We start from the raw sequence: 21340 nt of genomic DNA on the forward strand, positions 1-21340 counted from the left end.
TTCATTTCCTTTAAAGGGAACCTGTCACCCCCGTGCCGGGGTGAAAGGCTCCCGACCCCCCGCTACAGCCCCCTATAATCACCTGATCCCGCTTCTGGATCCGGTCGGGTCACAGAGATCTCAGCCGCTGCAGCCCGGCACGCGCGCTGAGACTGGACTCTCCGTCATTCTCTATGAGCGTTGGACTCCGTGCTGCAGCGCCTGAGATCTCCGTGACCCGACCGGATCCAGAAGCGGGATCCGGCGGGATTAGGTGAGTATAGGGGACTGTAGCGGGGGGGTTGGGAGCCTGTCACTCCAGCACGGGGGGTGACACGTTACCTTTAAGAGACTCAATTTTCAGATTTAAGACAGTTACTCCTACAAAGTATATATAACATAGTTAGTGACATATTCTCTGTCTACTGGTTCAAATCTAGTTTACATTCACAGTTTATACTGTATTTTATTGACATCCTCATGCCAACTAAACACTTTGTAAAGTTAACACATTGTGACAAAAAAACACACAATATTGTGCTTTTTGTGCATATATTAATAAATACCCATTTTATTAATATATAAAGCAGGCAGATTTAGAAAAGACTGTAAAAGAAGAGATTTTACAATGCATTAAGTCAAAGGCAAAAAAAATTCTATTAGCTTCAATTTCTTATTTTGCATTGTGGAGTCAGGCCCCCTAGAATACTTTTGTTATCCTCTATGATGTACATAAACTATTTGGATTGTACCTGTTATATTTTCTAAATCTGTCTGGAAATATTCAAAATTAAAAGAATTAGCAACTCTGCGGTCAGAAGGAAAACATTTCATGTGGCACTCAGTCAGAAAAGTGACTGATTACACCAAGTTAGGGGAGTGCAATCCAAGCAGAAAGCAGATATTCCCTTTTTCTTACATCATGCAAATATGAGCCCGGGGATGGCATACAGTATTGAGAAATTATTAAGAAATCAGTCACTGAGCTGAAGTCTTAGGTAAAAATGCCATAATAAGCAGGTTTATTACTGATCAAATAGACTTCAGCCCAATCTGATATTCTAATATGAATTGCAGAGTATTTGCCAGCCTAGTGCTTAGTCACAATGTGTAAATTAGAATTAACACATGCTAAATGTTTAGCACCATTTAGCTAATGATAAACCAATATTATCAAGTACCATTCTTAGGCATGCATGGCCAGTATACATACATAGATATTGTGACATGGCTCAGCCTAAACATTTAACACATTTGAAATTCATTTAATCTCATTTAAATTGTCTTTCTCGGTGCTTTTCGGTGCTTTCGGTGCTTTTCAACTCCTTTATGTCTAATGTAGCATTTAATTTTTAAATGGTTTATAAGGTAATGGCAAGGTGAAAATGATAAAAGCATCAATTTACTAGACTATCAGGGCCAGCCTTAGCTATTTGTGACTGGTGCAGTGCGACCCCACAGGGCTGATATCAGCGCCCCCCCCCCCCATGGCTACACCTTGCACTGTAACTATGAGCACTCATAACCAGCTCTCGTAGTTTAAGGCAGCAAAACTGACAGAACGGGAGCCACTGTCTCCCTGCCTGTCAGTAACTTTTGTGGCCACAGGCAGTATTTTGCCTACAGTCAGAAGAGGCCCTTGTCCCAGCATTTGAGTGATGTCACCAGAGGAGACACGTATAACCCGGGGGAGTATAAAAGTTGTTTTTTGTTTTCTTTGTGTTATGTAGGAAGCCTACCAGGGGTATATGAGAGGGAGAAAATGGGAGGTGGACTGACACACAAAGGGCCAGCACACAAGGGTGTATACTACTGTGGGCAGCACCCAAGGGGTGTATACTACTGTGGGTAGCACCCAAGGGGTATATACTACTGGGGACAGCACACAAGGGCTATATACTACTGGGGAAGCACATAAGGGATATATACTAGTTGGGGCAGCACACAAGGTTATAAACTGCTAGGGCAGCAAACAGTGGTCTAGACTACATTGGGGCTGCAAACAGAGGCCTGATACTATATGGGGACTGCACAAAGGGGTCTATACTATGTGGGAACTACACAAAGGTGCCTGTATTATATAGGGACCTTACTACTATATTGGGGCATAGAACATACCTAATTATTATTAAGGGACACTAGGGAACTTTAAAACTATAGGGCGTAACTAATCTATAGGGGTACAGGAGATCTTACTACTGTATGTGCTGATGCCTAAAATGTTTCACTGGCAGATTCTCCGGGGAAAAATGCCCCGGTGAGTCACTGGATGTAACTGCACTTTAGTGGTAGTGGTCTGTAGTTGTAGCGATTGTGGTCATGCTGTGGTTGTTTTTTTTAGGTATTATGTAATGGTATCGTTTGGAATATCTTTCTGTTCTGTTTAGAGCAGTTTTGAGGCAATATGTCATCACTGTACAGTGGTAGGAGTGTTATAAGATAACAACCATAAGTATTGGGGCTCTTGATACTAGGTGGGGGCGCTTTAAGGGCATTATACTGTGTGGGGGGCACTGATTCTGATGTCAAATATAAATTCCTCATAGGGCACCATCTACCCTTAGGCTGACCCTGAAGTCTATAATATGATATGTAAAATAGAAGCAAAACAGTATATAATTATGATATAATTAGTATTCTGGAATTCTAAGTAGTGTTCAATAAAATGGTGAATGGCTTTTCTTTCTCAACCATAATTATTGTTTTGCATTTCATTCTTAGGCTGGCACAGTCACGATAGCCTGTCAGACTGGCACTGAATTACAACCTGTAACAGAGTTTTAGAAATGAATGCATGCTCGCCTTAACAAACCTTGTAAAAAGCTATTGCTCCTTCTTTCTTCTGCACAGTTGAAAGGTATTAGACAAAGACATGACACATTACAGACAAAGCACAAAACACAAAACTATCAACACAGATAAAGAAAAACTCAATATTTCTGAGATAGGTAACCTGTAGCTTTCCCTCTATGGTGAGCTACATGCCCCACTATGACAACTGGTGTCATGGGAGGCATCATAGTTCCACTATAGCAGGTATGCTACAGGTTGCCTAAGTCTGCTTTATTCGGAAACAGGGGGAGATGTCTGCTTCGTGACCATTACACACAACGTAAAATACAGCTCATTTAAAGATCATTAGGCTGAGGTGTATGTATGATGTTTTGTTAAATCACTGCTTTGCTACTTTAGCTACTTATTTAGCTATTAGTGTTTAATCCAGTGCTTTTTCTCTCTCTCTCTGTAACACAGTTGCAGATCAAATATTGAAATAATATGATTATCAAATAGGATTTATCTAATGATCTCTAAATGCATAGTAGTCAAAAATAAATGGTTCACACAAAAGGGGTCTTACCTCTTTCCCTCCCATGTTCTCAAACATCTTCTCTAGTTGAACTCTGAGTTGTTGGATGTTATTCATTAGAATACATGGCTAAAACACACAAATGAAGAATACTGTTATGTTATTACAGAGATACTCTAGATATATTCTAATCATAAAGTCTTAAACAAAGTTAGATGCTATATTCCTTATATGGCACATGATTCTTTAAATATTATTGCCTAAAACTAACTAAAAAAAAAAGTAACAATGTGTCACTGCTTACATGTGTATCTGTATGTCCTTCAGGTGCTTGGAATTGTACTAAGAGAAGAACCTTGCTTAATGATCCCCTTACAATATCCCCAAATGTTCCAATTTCTGGTTCAATGCTCCATTAGAATCTAGATAAAATCTGTGAATATCTGGAACTTGTCAGAATCATGCTGTAGAAGCAGCTCCTAAATGTAATTTAGTTTTTTCCTTGGCATATACAAGGTTACACATTCAAAAGATAGAGTGTTGTATGTTTTCCATGGTAGAAGATTAACGCCTAGCTTACTGTAAATGTCCTCTCTAAAGAACAACTGGTGACATTCTATTACATTCTTGTGGTATATGTTTGTACTTTGCAGAGAGAATAATATTATTTCAATAAATATTTGAGCAGAATCGTGCCAGAAAAAAAAAATCAAAGTTCTGCTAAAGTATTGTGTTGACCTATATTCATTGCCTCATGTCCAGTATGTCCAACTACTAGGTTAGGAAGGCAAATGACCTAATAAATCTGGATTTATTGCACTGTAATAAGCATGTTCACATGCATTACTGGAGTAAGGAATTTATCAAACTCCATATAACTCCAATCAGTGTAAAAGGAAGAAGAGGCTCCACTGAACATCAGAGCAATGGGATGAATTGCCATCACCGTATTTATTGTATTCTACCACTATGGCAAGTTTAATTCCCCTGAGAGCTCCAATAAAGATTAGTTATCTGGAAAACTTGTATTATCAATCACACTAATGAACAAACAGGGATCCCGGGGGCAGGTTAAGTGACAAGCGTTGTAATGTGCACTTACTCGTAGATCTTTGCAATTCATGAGACACCACACACTGGCAATTTCATTGCCCTTAAGAGCTCCCTTTTTATAAAATACTTGACTTTGATGTTGTTAGTAGTAACTAAAATCATGCATATGCCCATATGGTTAGCTAGTGTAAACAAAATAACATATTTTTAATAAAACATATATCTAAAGCCCCACATAATATGATTACAGGGGCTAAAGATTAACTATTTCCTTACAGCTGTGATGCAGACGGGGACCTTCCTCTATCTCTGTTTCATAAATTAGCCATATTCATCCTTTTAATCGAATGGTTCAATGGTTCATCAGTGACTTATCAGAAGTCAGCCAAATTAAGTATGACCTCTTAGATGCTATAGTCAGGGGACCAGGAGGATTTCAGACAGTTGATATATGAGTGCATATTCTACTGTGTTTTTTATGTTGTTATACATTTGTCTTTTTAAAAAACAACTTGATCTTTTGTAATTTGATGAATCTGAGCAGGGAAATCGAGTAGATCTAGTCAGATTGGTTGCATCCAATTTAGTTTGCAATAAATATTGCTTGCTAAGATAGAGATACTAAAAACAGTGGTATGCATAGTAAGATTGCATGTAAAAAGATGCTGCCTATCTGCAATTTGCTAACCACCCGGACAAGCCAAAAGGTTGTTGGAACAATGTTTTATGATGATTTAGACTGCAAACGAGAAGCGTTATTTTTAGAGAAAAGAAAACACTTTATTCCAGAAAAAAAAACTAATTTAATCTGTGAAACATGGTGGTGTCATTGTTTCGAGGACGCCTTAACGTGGTGACATGGTACACTCTGTTTGATCAAATAGTTTGCTAAGATCCTCACTTTTATAAAAAAAAATTATATTTTAATTTTTAATATCTACAGAGTGGGTGTTTACCCTGTGTACGCTGGGAGGAGTATATACGTTAAGCCCTTACACCTGTGGGTTGCTGTTGCACCTTTTGTTTTTTGCTGTCATTGTTTGTGCCTGTTTTGCTGAATCTGGGCCATTAGAGTTATCATTGACGGAACAATGAATTGTGAGTTACACTAGTAAATTCTGAAGGATAATGTCAGGACATCTATCCATGAACTGTATATTAAGAAAATGTTGTAAGAATGTTGACTGTAATAACACAAGTCTTTGCACCAAAGAATGGTAAAAATGAATAACGTTTTAGAATAACGGAATCCAATAAAAGTGTTGTAGAAGGACCTAAAGTAGGCAGTTTATGGAAAGGAACATATGTTATGTCCACATCTGTTCAGAGCTCAATGCAGCCCTCTGCCCATACAGTATAGCCAAAACTGTGATTTTCACCATGATTAAGTGTGCATGTTTTCTACCAGTCTGAGTGCTGATTGACAGCTTCTACCACACCCGTCTGGGCTCTTCTGCTAGCCTTAGGGTCCTATTACCTGGGGAGATCATATGCCTAATCAGGAAGAATTGGGAAGACACCAGCTGATCATTGTCTTACAGCTAGTTGTAAAAATCATTGTTCACTGACCGTGCATCTCCTTGTGTAATAGAGGTTGTGGATGATGAAAGTAAATAAAATAATAATGTTATTACTTGAGCGGGAAACAGGAAGCAGGACACCGGGGAATATGGAAAGATAAGTAAAACTATATTATTTTCTATAAATAGCAAGGGCTGCACAGACATCGCCAATGAAACGTGTAATAGGCTCGGTAAGCAAGTGCAGATCTACGCTTGCTTGCAGCAAATGTCGAGCCATGTTATATGGCCCTTTGCTAGGCTGCAGATGGTTTAAGCTAAGTAGTGATGGACAGTTTCCTTCTCCAATTATCTCCCTTCTCTGTCAGCCTGTGTTCTGTGTGCTCTGGATGTCAGAAGGCTGGTCCAATCACTCCCTGGACCGGGACTTTGGCATTACATAAGTAGTCATCTTGTGCTCTGGGACAGTCTCTTGTAGCTGGAGCTAGCGCTCATATTGGGTTAGATTGCTTAAGGCCCTATTCCACGGGTCGTTGTTTAGAGGAGCAATATCGTTCGTATTCGGCCGATATCGACCGATACGAACGATATTCGTCCCGTGGAATAGAGTGCAACGATCAGCCGACATCGTTCATGTCGGCTGATCGTTGCAGTCGCTTGTTTTTCAACATGTTGAAAAACAAGCGACTGATATAGCAGCGATCTGCTGCCGTCGCTCCGTTGAATAGGAGCATCGGCAGCAGGCGCTGCTGTATCCTATGGGCTGCCCGGACGATCAGCGATCCCCCGGGCAGCCCCCCGCAGCTCCCCGCCGCCCCCTCCCGCACTCACCCGCTCGCTGCAGCCGCGTTGAATAGCGGCGGCAGCGAGCGGGGAACGAGGAGCAAACGAGCGCTAATAGCGCTCGTTTGCTCCTTCAAACGACTCGTGGAATAGGGGCATCAGTATTCTGACCTCTTTGACTGTTCTTTTGCTTGTTGTGTTTGTAACATTCTATCTCCACCCTGACCTGTGTCTGCCTATTACTTATTGTGTTGCTTGTCTTGTCTCTGTTTTGCATAGAGGAATGGGCAAATATTCCTCCAGGCTGATATACTGGACTAATGAGTAGTTACTAAAAATGTTTAGATGCAGTTAAGCTGCACAGGTAGGTCATACCAGATACGTAAAGCACCACGTGTAATATCTTTTACTCATTTGTTAAATTTGGTTTTCTATATCTACTTTTACGAAACTCTGATGTGGCTTTAGGTTCAATTTATCCAAATATATATATATATATATATATATATATATACATATATATATATATATATATATATATATATATATATATATAAAAAGTTCACAAATTGCAAACACTGTACATTGTATACATATCTCTAGAGAAGTGTGAAGTTCTGTAGACGCTTCAGTGTGTAATCTAATTTGCCCTAACCACTGTAAGACACCAGCATACACAATCCAGCACTTATAAAACCTCCAGCACTTATAGTACCATACATCCTTACTGACATTAAAACATGGGTACAGTACATCCATTTGCAAGATGGATGTACAGGGGCTTGTCAATGAAGGACCTTACCATTGTCTAGTCATTTAGCGCTATACCTCAGACAAATAGGCTGCCTACTACATAGGAATTCTAGTCATCATCTTTCAAGTTCTGTGACCTTTACACACATATAGTCATAGATTTCCTCTGCAATTTCACATGTGCTGACAATTTTCGTTAAATCCATTTTTTTCTACAGCTACTAAACACTGCCCTGTATAGTGTTCTAACATTTAAGAGTTATATCTGCAAGTACAAATGCACTCAGCATGACATTAAATAACACTTCTCTTCACTTACCTGTATATGGCCATGTTGCCCAAAGCATCACAAAATGTAAAGTCAGTATTTGGTCATCGGGGGGTTTCACATTTGCATCTAAACCATAATTATTTGGCTTTTAAGCTTTGTAAATAAACACAACAAAATCCAGCACTTTGTACTTACCACATTTTCTTTGCCACAGTACGAGCTGAAATCATTGGATATAATTGCAGAATACTGAAGAAGCACTTTGTTGATGGTCTAAAATAAAAAGCATATATATAATTGCTATAGAATAACAGCATGTACATTGGGCTCTGTTATTTCCAACTGTTCACTAAACTTAGACAGCTTCTAGGCTACATTGGTATACATTTAAATGGGTTAGAAAAAAACTGAGCTTTCTAAAGAACACATTAACAACATACAGTATAATGGAATCAATATGGAATACAGAGAAGAACAGCACAGTACAAAGAAACTGAATTTGAGTAGACCGCCACTTATTACATTGATGGAATATTTATTATTTATATGGAATATATGGACTATGGAATATGGAATATTTATTTATTTATTCCTTCAATGTGTGATGAGTAGGAATTCAATCTCTGAAAGCTCTATCAATCCCAAGAACAATGGATTTATGGCAGGACATTGCAGTGCCCTGCGAGTTTCTTAATAATACACTGCAACTTTTAGATTAGTGAATGCAACACCAGCATAGTGGCATAGTAGCATATCAGTAGCAGGAGCATATCATTACAACTGGCAGAGGTCCCATTGGTTAGACCAATCAGATTGATATAACACCTAATCATAATGCCATCAATGTAAGTCCAATAGAAATAAATAAAAATGCTAAGAGATGCTGTGGGATTCGGCATGTCCGATATAGTTACATGATGTAAAAGCTGAACTGAGAGGACTCCTATCAGATATAGCTAAATGTTATACTTGCTACCTTTGGCAGCTTCCATAAAGACTAAACAGAGCAGCAAAGCACATGTGTGTCCCCATTGTGACAAGAGGCTCGTGATTCCTGTTCTCTAAGTTGCAGTGGCACCCCTTGCAATCATATAGATATTCCCTATGTGTGATATTCCCTATATGTAACTTGAAATCATGGGAAATTGCGCATTATAACAAAGTTCGTAAAGAAATTGAATCGTTCAGCAATTGGAACAATAGTACTATCTAAGTAATGCATGAATATTGTACAGTTGAAGACTATGTGGGAGATTTATGAAAGGGTGTAAATATACACCTGGTGTAAACTGCCCACAGCAACCAATCACAGCTCAGCTTTCAGCTCTAGTAAAATGAATGAGGAGCTGTGATTGGCTGCTGGGGGCAGTTTACACCAGGTGTATATTTACACCCTTTCATAAATATTCCCCTATGTTCACACATAATATTTCAGTCAGTATTTTGGTCAGTCTTTTTTCAACCAAAACCAGGAGTGAGTTGAAAACACAGAAGCTGTGCAAATGTTTCCAATATATTTTTTCTCTCTTTGTAGCTAAAAACAGGAGTTGAACAAACACTGAACAAAATACTGAAAGAAATACTCACCAAAACACTACATGCGAACATAGAAATTTACTCTTCAAGAGATAAAGAAGCCCTTTCCATTGGAGTTTGTGAAAGATGAACTCTGCTAGCTATGGACAACAAGGTCTCACTTTGAAACTTAAGAGCCATTGGTGGGGGAAATCATTGGTTTTAGGCATTTTTCTAAACACTTATTATAAGCAGTACACAACAACTGGCTGAAATTTACCTTTGCAAATCTTCTCATTAAATGAGAAAGAGCTTCCGGATTAGGGCACTCCAGTTTCTTGATAATCTCAAAGCTTTGATTTAATTGCGTGAAGACATCAACAACTGAGCAGGAAAACAAGGCATGTTCTGATGTGGCCTGGAACTGAGAAGAGATGGGAAAATATTTGTTATCATAAACATTCAAGTAGATAATCAGGTCCAACTAAAATGTTCACTACAAAATTATTTAGAAAAATTACTTTGAATCAAAATTACCTTGATGAAATAAAAGATAAATAACAGCAAAATAACCAATTATAACAAGTACATTAGTGGAGTGGAGATGCCCAATGGGATTCTTTGAGAATTTAGATTTTTGCTTTTGTGCCCCTGCGGTATGCTTGTTTGTACTATGAGGCTATGCTCACATGACATCAAAAAAGAGAGAAAACGTTTGCCTTTTCTATGTAAAAAGACTTTCATTATTGCCATAATTTAATTGACTTCAATTAATTTAAGTCAGACGTTGTGTGAGTGTATGTCAAAATAGTGATTGTGACAATTATTTTTGGACGTCTTTTGCAAACAGCGGATCTTATTTTTAAGTTGTTTACACTTTTTTTTTCTTTTTTTCACCATCCTTTCACAGTTTTTACTATTAAATCTGATGGAAAAAAATATAATGTGAACATATTCTGAGACTGATTTGAAACACTTACTCCATCTTTTTTATCTCTTCCCAAAGCTCCATGAAGAAATTCCATTGACACATCCTCATTTTCGTCCAACCACTGAATAACAAAAGGCTCAAACCACCTAAAGGTTAAGAACATAACACAATAACACAATAGTAATGCACAATTATAAAGTCTATTATACAGTTATACAGATCAGGGTGAAAAGTTAAAGATTAAAACCACATTTTAAGGCCAATTGTACGTGTTTTTTTTTCTATTAATATCAAGTTTTTATCTGGTATATTCCTTTCATTCATACGTCATTAAAGTTGACAAAAATATAATTTTCTTCTAAATATGCTTATAGCTTGAGAAGGAATGAGGACCAGTTTTACTGTGTAATGCAAGCCCAATGGACACAATGGGGGAGATTTATAAAAATGGTGTAAAGTAGAATTGCCTTAGTTGCCTCTAGCAACCAATCAGCTTCCTCTTTTCATTTCTCACATATTACTTTGAAAAATGAAAGGTAGAATCTGTTTAGTTGCTACAGAAATGCATAGTGTGAATGTAGCCTAAGGGTCTGTTCATACGTACAGAACTTTTACAGAACTCGCATCAAACTCGCATGAAAGTAGCTGCGTTTTTTTGTGGTGTTGAACTTGCCTGTGAAAATCAAAACTCGCATGTAAAAATCGCATCAAACACGCAGCGAGAATACACATACATTGACTTGATAGCAATCAGTATCGCTGTGAATTTATGTGCAAGAAACTCACAGCAATAAATACACAGCGAGTCCGTACATGTGAACAGACTCTTAGGGTTCAAACACACACACCGTATACGCAGCAGATACACAGCAGATTTGATGGTGCAGATTTGATGCTGTGTTCAGTTATTTAGATCTAATCTGCTTTGTATCTGCTGGGTATCTGCTGCGTATCGCAGCAGAAAATACGCTGTGTATAGGGTGCGTGTGTTTGTACCCTTAGGGTCTGTTCACACGTACAGACTCACTGCATATTAATCGCTGTGATTTTCTCGCACATAAATCCACAGCGATACTGATTGCTATCAAGTCAATGTATGTGTATTCTTGCTGCATGTTTGGTGCGATTTTTACATGCCAGTTTTGATTTTCACATGATTTTCACAGGCGAGTTCAACACCACAAAAAAGCAGCTACTTTCATTCGAGTTTAATGCGAGTTCTGTGCGAGTTTTACGCAGCGAGTCTGTACGTGTGAACAGACCCTTAATGTAATTTTACTTTTAGGGTAAGTCAGAAGTCATGTGGAGCCAGTGATTCTTGACCACCTTGACACAGTAGAGATACTCATTCAGCACCATCTAGAGCCTCCCACTGACTAGTACAGTAAAGTTATTGTGTTTCATGTATTTGCATTTCATTCAATTCTCCTTGGATGCCAGGTTACACCAATAGGCAGAACGGCCCGTGTCAGTCAAGTTCATCCCGGGCAAATTGAACTTTATTTCTCTTTAATTGGGATGTGGGCGAGTTCGAGTGCGACCACATTCCAATTACCCATAGCAGACAATGTAGTATGGCTGGAGCTGCCTCACAAAACTGAGAGTATACTGTGTGTATGTCCTGGATTCCATATTAATTAATGTATTCGGCCGCTTCAGTAGATAATGTCCATGGTTGCAAAACTGCAAGTATTGCTGTTGTTCAATGATTTTTTACGTAGTGCGAAGTTAGCCTTAGGCTGTGTTCACACATTGTATTACCATCAGTTTTTTAATCTTTTTCTTAACCCAAACCATGAGATTCCACTTTTCATTTTTTAAAGAATCTGTGAGGAAAAGTGGAATCTGATTGGTTGCTAGGGGCAACTAAGACAATTCTACTTTACACCAGTTTGATAAATTTCCCCCTATGTTTAAACATCCAAAATAGCCAAATTCTTCTGGTTATATTAACAATGGCTTGAATTGTCCGGGCACATCTTGTAAGGCCTAGTAAATTTAGATACCATAAACAATTCCATTGGACTAAATTAAGGCCATGCTCACACTGTCTTTTTTGGCTGTCTTTTAGGACCGCCATAATTTGCACAAAATGGCTGCATTTTCATCTCAAAATTACCAAAGACTAAACAGTCCAAAGAGATGGTGGTAAAATTACCAAAAATAGACATTGTGTAAACATAGCCTAAACGTCAGCAATCTCTCTCTCTCTAAAGATATGTTTATGGCTATGTTCCTACAATGTCTTTTTAGGTAAAATGATAGCCATAGTTTTTAAAATAATGGCTCTTGTTTTATAATAGCGGCCATAAATAATGATCTTGGTACTTTGCAATAATTTTTTTTTTTTTTTTTTCAAAAAAAGGAAATATTTTCTGAAAGAGATCAAAAGGGAAAATATTTCACAGATAAGACAGGAATCACGTTGCCTTTCTCAAAAGTGCAGAAGCCTAGCCCGTTGAGCCCTGCAAAATAAATTAACATATGTAGAAATCAATATATTGTGGTCACTAGTTGCCCGTGTTTGGCCCATTAAGCTAAGCATACTGCTTACATGCAATATAAATCCAGCCTAAGGCAACTGGAGAAATAACTTGAGAAATATTAAGGCCAAGGTTGATACATTTATATATTTAACTGGAGAAAAAGCCTGAGCTTTAAAAAAAAAACCACATATCCGGGTCATGTGATTGTATTGCTTAAATTCCAGATATGAACTGACATTTATAGCTCATATTATCACTTTGTCTATTTTCAGTATTAATTTAATTTAGAAATGCAGAAATAAGACTTACAGAGAATATTCTGGAACTGTATCCTTGAACGCAGGAAGTTCTCGAACGTATTCATTATAAAACCATTTTACTTTGAAGTGCAAATTCATATAATCTGTACTCTTGCATAGACGGTGCTTTTCATGTTCTGTAATAGAAAGATTTAAACTCTCCATTGTACGTTCATGGTAACAATACATTGTAGCAATTTCATTGTTGGGATTATGGTGGAAATGTATACAGGAAAATTGTGTGATGTGTTAAGAGCATGAACTGCCTCCAAAAAGCCATCATCAGCAGAGACTACAAACACTGTCTTAGTAACTCGATTAAATGTGAAATAAAATATTTCTTTGTCAAATCCGAGTTGATAAGATGTATCCTCTTCAATACAAGACTCATTCTGAGGATGTTTACAAATAAAGCTGTAAGCCAAAAGCCATGAGCGCTAAGCCATAAGCAGTCAGTCATGTTGACATGGGCCCCAGTAGAAATTGCTTTACTTGGGCAATGAATTCCATGCATGGTTCTATATTTTTATGAAATGTTTATTGGTATAGTAAGAAATCCCCATTGTATGTTTTTATTTCGATGTACATGTGTACCTTTTTGCACCTGTGTGTGTATTCTCTTATAGAAAACACCAGTCATGTTCCATTCATGCTTCCATAGTTGTATTGTCTGTACATGGCTCAATTTTTGAGTTCAATGTAATTCAATTCTGACTTAATTTTAATGAAAATTTCCTATTATTTCTTTTTCTTCTTTTTAAAAAAATCTTAGATATCCATTTTACTAAATGGGTATATTTAGCATCATAATCCCTTTTTACGATTTTAATGCATTTAAATTAAAAATGAAGCTACTTTACAAATAGTCTTGAATAAACATAGTCACAAATTTTGGTGTCGATAACTCTTGGTAGTCCAATCGGCTCTGTAGTGTCATTGGCTATTGTCACACACAGTATTTCCGTAAATCTTTTGGTCAATCTTTTTTTTAAACAAAACCAGGAGTGAAAAAGTAGCTGACAATCTGCACATTGTATTAGGAAAATTTTGGTTTTACAGCTGTTTTTTGATATGGCTGAATCCTTCTTTCCCTTGATGCTAACTTTCTGAGGTTTCGGAGGTAAGCCTTTCGAGACGAGGTTGGCAGGGCAAAGTTGTGACTTTCATTTTACAGTGTGTGATCTCCTAAGGCTATGTTCCCACTGCGTAATTAAATCGGAGAAGGTGGCTGTCTTGTAACATAGACAGTGGCTAATAATAATCATGATCATTAATAGCGGCTGTCTATTTAAATAGCCTCTAACATAGCCTAGCACTAGGTCCTCACAATAAAATCAAAGGAAAAAGCCGCTGTGAAATAATAAAAAAAAACTAATATATTTCTTAACGCATAATGTTCTACATTAAAATCTGTATAAAAAATGTGCAGACGGCTGTTTTTCCCAAGACTTATATAGCACTTTGGGAAAAAATTTTGTAGCTTTTTTTTTTTTTCTTTTTTTTTTACATATTTTACTGTTTATAAACCTAGCCTCAAGATTCTAGGGTTCTAGGTTAAAACAAATATTCAAAAGTATAATAATATCTATAATAATATAATAAGTACAATAATAATAATAATAATAATAATAATAATAATAATAATTATTATTATTATTATTATTATTATTAGTAGTAGTAGTAGTAGTAGTAGTAGTAGTAGTAGTATTTGTACCCACTCAATATCTTCTTGTCCTTATTAGTGGAGCATAAATCAATAGAGACTGCAGAGTTGCATGATTTGCTCGTATAATTATTTATTTATATTTTACTCTGTCAGCACAAATGATAAGTCTGCACATTTATCATGTTGAATAAAGTCAATAAACATGTACTGTATGGAGGGATTTGCATTACTGAACGTCTTAAGGGTTCCTTCCCACTTTGTGATCGTCTAAGGAATTATTTTCCTAACACAGATAAAAGGTTTGGCTCTTATGATTTTTTTTTATACTGCACTTTTAACTTCAAAGTCGTCACATTATGTTTATAGTGAGGAAAAAGTAAAAAAAAAAAACCTTTATGGCCACAGGCCTGGATTGTACAAAAGCCATTTGTATATAAGGCCAGCATTGCATGTCAGCATATTGCTGAAATCTATGAATACTTGTAATGGAAATACTACTACTTCTACTACTACTACTGATAATAATAATAATAATAATAATAATAATAATAATAATAATAATGGTTTCCAATTGTTCTTATTCATCATGTAATGGCAAGCTTTAATGCTCTGGAAAGACATACTGTATTCTAGATTTTTTTTTCTAACATACAGCATACATACAGTCAGTATGGCAGATTATGGCTATGTTCACATAAAGGTCGCTTTAACCATAGGCCAGATGGTGCATTTGCAGCAGGCCCACTGCTTCAAGTTACATTGACAGGGCCCCTCTGCATTGCCCCAAAAGATTCTGCTCCACAGATTCTGCACTCCAGCAACAAGTCCTTACAAATACTCCTTACTAAAACTAATTGCCAGAAAGCACGGAGGACTCCAGACTCCAGCGCTCAGATAACCTGTTGAAGCACTAGAATATTAGTACAACATAGACAATTGTTAACTTATCCACTGACCACCAATAACTGTGCAATATATGGAATACAAATGAACTTTTTATTGCCATTTTAACAGGATCCCAAAAAGCATGTTTGATCTGTCAGATAATTACAACATTGTTTCTATACATGGTTTAATATACGTCTATGTGATTTTATATTGGTCTTTATTTTTTCTTCAGACAGGCCCTGGCAACATCTTATTTTCCTATTTTATTAAACCCAATGGGGGAGATTTATCAAACATGGTGTAAAGTGAAACTGGCTCAGTCGCCCCTAGCAACCAATCAGATTCCACTTTCATTTTTCAAAGAGTGTGAGGAATGAAAAGTGGAATCTGATTGGTTTCTAGGGGCAACTGAGCCAGTTTCACTTTACACCATGTTTGATAAATTTCCCACATGTTAATTGTAATTGTTCTTGCACCATTGTTTATGTAATTTTCTCTCCACAAGTTTATCTCTCCATAACTAGACTCCCCATTGGTTTACTAATACTCAGTTATGAGCGCTTCATTACTAATACAGTAGTTATAAGTACTCCATTACTAATACTTAATTATAAGCACTCCATTACAAAATAGGCCTAGGTCTAGAGGACTAGTTCTTTCATTTTCACAAGTTTCTTTCTGACCGTTGTTTGATACTTAAAAAATAACGTCTGTTGTTTGCAAAAGATGTCCGTGAATAATCGTCATGATCAGTCTTTTGACGTCCGCACAGACAACGTCCTTTATTAAATATAGGGATGTCAAAATCAGGCCCTCCAGCTGTTACAAAACTACAATTCCCATCATGCCTGGACAGCCAAAGCTTTAGCTGAGGTTGGCACATGTGATTTAATACATTATGTGCATTGGGCACCGTCATTCCATTGACTTCAGTGCATTCCATTGACATAAATTAAAATGTGGTAATAACGGATTTTATTATAAAAAGAAATCGGACACATTTTCTCTTTATTTTACTTAGTGTGAACATAGTCTTTTTTATGCAAAATAACATAAATAACGCCTAGTGGCTATGTTCACACGTTTTTTCAGCTAAGTTTAGCCTTCTAGTTTGGGGTTACTAATTGGCCTTTGGGTGAGTCTTAATTAAAAAGTGAATTTAATAGTAAAAACAGAGAAAGAACGGTAACAAAAGGAAAAATGTGTCAACTAAGAAAAAACATCCACTGTTTGCAAAAGACGTCCGAAAATAATTGTCATGATCATTATTTTCACGTCTGTGGTGATAACATCCGTTATTCAATAGATTGGGGGAGATTTATCAAAGGGTGTAAAATTTAGACTGGTGCAAACTGCCCACAGCAACAAATCACAGCTCAGCTTTAGGCAGTGCTGAAAGGAAAGCTGAGCTGTGATTGGTTGCTGTGTTCAGTTTGCACCAGTCAAAATTTTACACCATTTGATAAATCTCCTCCATTGTGTGCATTGGAGATCTGTCTTTCCATTGTCTTTATTGCATTACATAGCAGTCAGTTAAATTGCTGCAAATAACAAGTGTTATTTTAAATTGTTAAAGCAGATGCCTTTTCTCTATTTTTGATGTTGTGTGAACATAGCCAAAAAAGACATGGTTATTTTGCATAGTTCTCAAACAGTTTGTTCAGTATATGCCTTATAGGCCATGTTCAAACACCCCTTGTAAAGGGGCCACTTAATAGTAAAATTGTTCAGTGTACAGTATTAGTAAGTGAACTCACTGCCCTTACTGACAGCAGCTTCCTGTGTGCCTCATAGAGCTAATATCAGACTTCCCTCCTGCAGGCTGTACTGCACTTCTCTTCTATAAGACAGCCAACATGGAGGAGCATGTGACCATGCCCCACCCCCCAGTGTCCACCAATGAGCCTGTATATGCCTATGAAGGACACTGGGGGTAGGGCACTGTCACATGCTCCTCCATGTTGGCTATCTTATGGACAGACTCTCCACAGAGCAGGGCAGCACAGCCTGGAGGAGGGGTGTCTGATGTTAGCTCTATGAGGTACACAGGGAGCTGCTGTCAGTATATACAGTGAGTACACTTACTAATACTGTACACTGACGTATTTTACTATAAAGTGGCCAACCCCTTCAAGTGAAGAAATTATTTTGATGAGAGCGGCCAAAAATAATGATCATGATATTTTTTACGGAAATTTTTCACTTTAAAAAAAAAAGGTGTGTTAACATAGTCTTACAGAAATTTTCCCCATAATATATTTGCTATTTTCAATGTAGCATTCCTTACATGTGTATTTTTGAATGCAGCAGTTAAAGGGAATGTATCACCTAGGTTTTCTTTCCCTGTTTTTTAGTTACATGCTTTACAGAAAGACTTATTGACAGAGACAACAATTGACAGTCTGTCCCCTTAAGATGAATGTGAAACATTACTGAGCAGCCTCCTCTTCTCACCACAGACAGAAGAGAAAGTCTCAGCTTAGGTTGAGCCCCAGTTGTGAGTATGAAAACTGCAAGATATTGTTTTAAAATATAAACAGTAAAATGGAAATTAGAAAAAAAACTTCACCAAGAACTCTTAAAAAATATTTTTAACATAAAGACCTTATTTAAACAATAAGTCATTTTCTAATGACACGTTCCCTTTAAATGTCTATGCCAATACCTCTTCCAGATGTATGAATTTCACTTGGTTGATCAGCTTAATACTATAAATGATTATATAGGGTTTTTCGATCTAAATATAGATAAGTGCTATAAGAAGTGATAATGAAATTCAGAATCACTTCCAAAGACATAAAATGTTTTAAATTAACTTAAAAAACAAAAAACCTAGCAATGGGTTATACTTGTGAAAAGGAGATAATCTTGTTTCCACTGTTTAACCCCTTAAGATCAAAGCCAATTTTCGTTTTTGTGCTTTTGCTTTTTCCACTTTAAGTTTAAAAGGCCATAGCGCTTGCATTTTTTCACCTAGACACCCATTTGAGCAACTGTACTTTGCAATGACAGACTTTATTTTCCTATAAAATATGCTGCAAAACAAGAAAAAAATCATTTGCGCTGTCAAATTTTTTAAAAAAAAAGGAATTTATTTTCATTTCAGGGTGTTTCATGTTAATGCTGTTCGCCCTAACAACTGACATGTTATCTATGTTCCTCCCATCAATATGATTACAACGATATGTATATGTACTTTTATTTTATTTGATGGCTTTTAAAAAATTAAAACCTTTAAAAAAAAAAAAAAAACCTTAACCTTTAATCTATGGGACTGTGTGAGATGTCATTTTTTGTGCCATGATCTCTACTTTCTATTGGTACCTTGTTTGCATATATGCAACTTTTTGATCATTTTTATTACATTTTTTTCTGGATTCGATTCAACCAAAAATGCTAAATTTTGCACTTTAGAATTTTTTTGCGCTTACGCCGTTTATGGTGTGAAATCAGGAATGAGATAATTTAATAGTTCGGGCGATTATGCACGCGGTGATACCAAACATGTTTGTTTATTTATTTATATTTATAAAATGGGAAAAGGGGGGGATTTGGACTTTTATTAGGGGAGGGGATTTTTTATTGATAAAAAAACATTTTTACTTTTTCTTTAATTTAACTAGAAGTCCCCCTGGGGGACTTCTATATACACAGCACTGATCATAGAGATCAATGCTGTGTATATGCACAGCAATTATCCATTAGATCAGTGATACATGGTCTGCTTTGGTCTGCTGCAGATCAGAGTCATGTAATGCTGAGGTGGGATCAGCATTGGTACAACAAGGCCCGGTCAGAAGCACAGATCTTCCCCACGATCGCACGGGGGGATCCATTCCACAAGAAACCAGGGAGACCGGGAGCACAGTGTTTAAATGCAGCTGTCAGGTTTGACAGCTGCATTTAGATGCTTAGTGAGCCAGCGCGGACACGGGACCCGTGTCGGCTAATAGAGCTGTCCCCGGCTATAAAATAAAAACATTTTTCTACATTCTGTAAACACAAATGTATAAATATATATATGACAGAATATATGACATATAACTGACAGAATACTATTTATCCCCTGCACAGAGGGAGAAGGCTTCTGCTGCGGTCAGTTGTCTGAGTTCCTCTGTGACATACAAAAGATTTTTTTGTCACTTTGTTTTATATATATATATATATATATATATATATATATATATATATATATATATTGTATTGCTTCACATTTATGGATTTTGTTCTTGTCTTCCGCCTCACCATGTGCCCGCGATCGCGGAAGTGGGTTGCTAGCCTCCCATATAAATAGCATTGTGGGATGGTAGTTAAGTGGTACCCTCCTGAGGAAGCAAGACAAACCTGAAACCTGCATTAAGGGTTGGGCTACCAGGTCCAGCATTATGGGTGAGCGTCAGCATTATTAAGGGATAGGTTTATGACTTGTATTGTATACTGGCAAATGAGAAGGATCCTGACTGCACTAGCACTGAGAGTTCATGCATACATGTTTATGTATCTGCTGTGCTAGTGTTCATACTAATTGTGTTAATACCAGTGTTGCCTGGATGGTAATCCCCCTATGCATTTTTTTGTATTTAATCACATATTTTCAGGCATTTGAAACTTTTGCTGTTGCTTGAAACAGAATTATAAAAAATGGTCATAGAACTGACATCAATACAGTATAAAAAATCAATAAATGCAACTTTCACTTGACAATGATTCTGATATGCCATAATGCAACTAAAATATCTCTGATCGCTTGGCCGGTTCTACTTATCAACGCTTGAAATCTGTTCATTGGACATGAACGGAATGTCTACTTCATCTGTACAGTGCTTGCAATACAAAATTTGGAATATACACTCAACATGCTGAGCCTTTGCTAGCATACATACTAACACTTTTATTCTCCTTTAGTGTAGCTTCACACGTACTGTATCGCAGCTGATTTGGCTAAATGAATAAACACAGTATTAAATCCGCACCGTAAAATCAAATGCGGATCTGCTGCGGATCCGCAGCAGATTTAATGGTGCAGATTTGATGCTGTGTTCATTCATTTAGTCAAATCTGCTACGGTACGGTTAGTGTGAAGCTACCCTCAAAGCGAATGTAATGTATTTTTACATTAATAGATTGGTGCGGAGACGCCGGACGCCTGATTCCCACTCACGGCGCCGGTCTATTCCTGGTCCAGCCTGAAACACTAGAGGCGGGCTCGCCTGTCCCCAGTGTGACATTCTGTCCTTCCCTCTGAGACATGGCTCCATTAGAATCAATGGAGCCATGTCACAGAGGGGAGGGGTTTTATCACACTGGGCGTGAGCGGACGGGCCCACTTCCAGTGCTTCAGTCTGGGCCGGTGACCGGGAATAGACTTGCACTGTGCACGAAACCAGGTCGCGGTTCTAAAAAAGGACTGCTGCACTGCCATCCCCAATGCCGGGGTCAGTCTATTGATGTTAAGATCGTATAGCAATGTACTCGCTGGTACATTGACTTTAAAGGGGAATCCAACATGGCCACTTTCTTCTACAAGCAGCACTACTTTTGCCTTCAGTTTAGGTTGGGTCTTGAAGCTCAGCTCCAGCTGAGTTGAAGTAAATAGAGCCAAATTGTACTACTAAACTCAACCTGGGGACAGGGGTGTTGCTGATTTTGCTAGAAAGTAGCTGTGTTTTCATAATCCTGGACAACCTCTTTATGCGAATCACTGAAAATGTAATTTTAATTACTTAAAAATGTTCATAACAATTCTTATATTTATCTGGAAAGCTATATCTACTCATAACAATCCCTAAAATGGCAGCGCTCTCCCAACAGCAGCTTAAATACTACAGTACCAGTGACAGCTCAGATGTAACACAACAGCATTTTTTCTTCTGGGCCAAACTTTATTTG

At 37.3% G+C, this 21340-nt stretch overlaps 1 protein-coding gene across 1 annotated transcript in view; it reads right to left on the bottom strand.

The window, feature by feature from the left end:
- UNC13C (unc-13 homolog C) overlaps positions 1-21340 on the bottom strand; it is a 393542-nt gene that overhangs the window by 86775 nt on the left and 285427 nt on the right. The window contains exons 19-23 of the mRNA XM_069982623.1: positions 12908-13034; positions 10162-10258; positions 9462-9605; positions 7862-7939; positions 3338-3415 (exon numbers count right to left, since the gene is read on the bottom strand). Of these exons, the coding sequence (XP_069838724.1) occupies positions 3338-3415; positions 7862-7939; positions 9462-9605; positions 10162-10258; positions 12908-13034 (524 nt within the window). The remainder of the gene's footprint in view (positions 1-3337; positions 3416-7861; positions 7940-9461; positions 9606-10161; positions 10259-12907; positions 13035-21340) is intronic.

This window comes from Dendropsophus ebraccatus, chromosome 1 (genome assembly GCF_027789765.1).
Source record: "Dendropsophus ebraccatus isolate aDenEbr1 chromosome 1, aDenEbr1.pat, whole genome shotgun sequence".
NCBI lineage: Eukaryota > Metazoa > Chordata > Amphibia > Anura > Hylidae > Dendropsophus > Dendropsophus ebraccatus.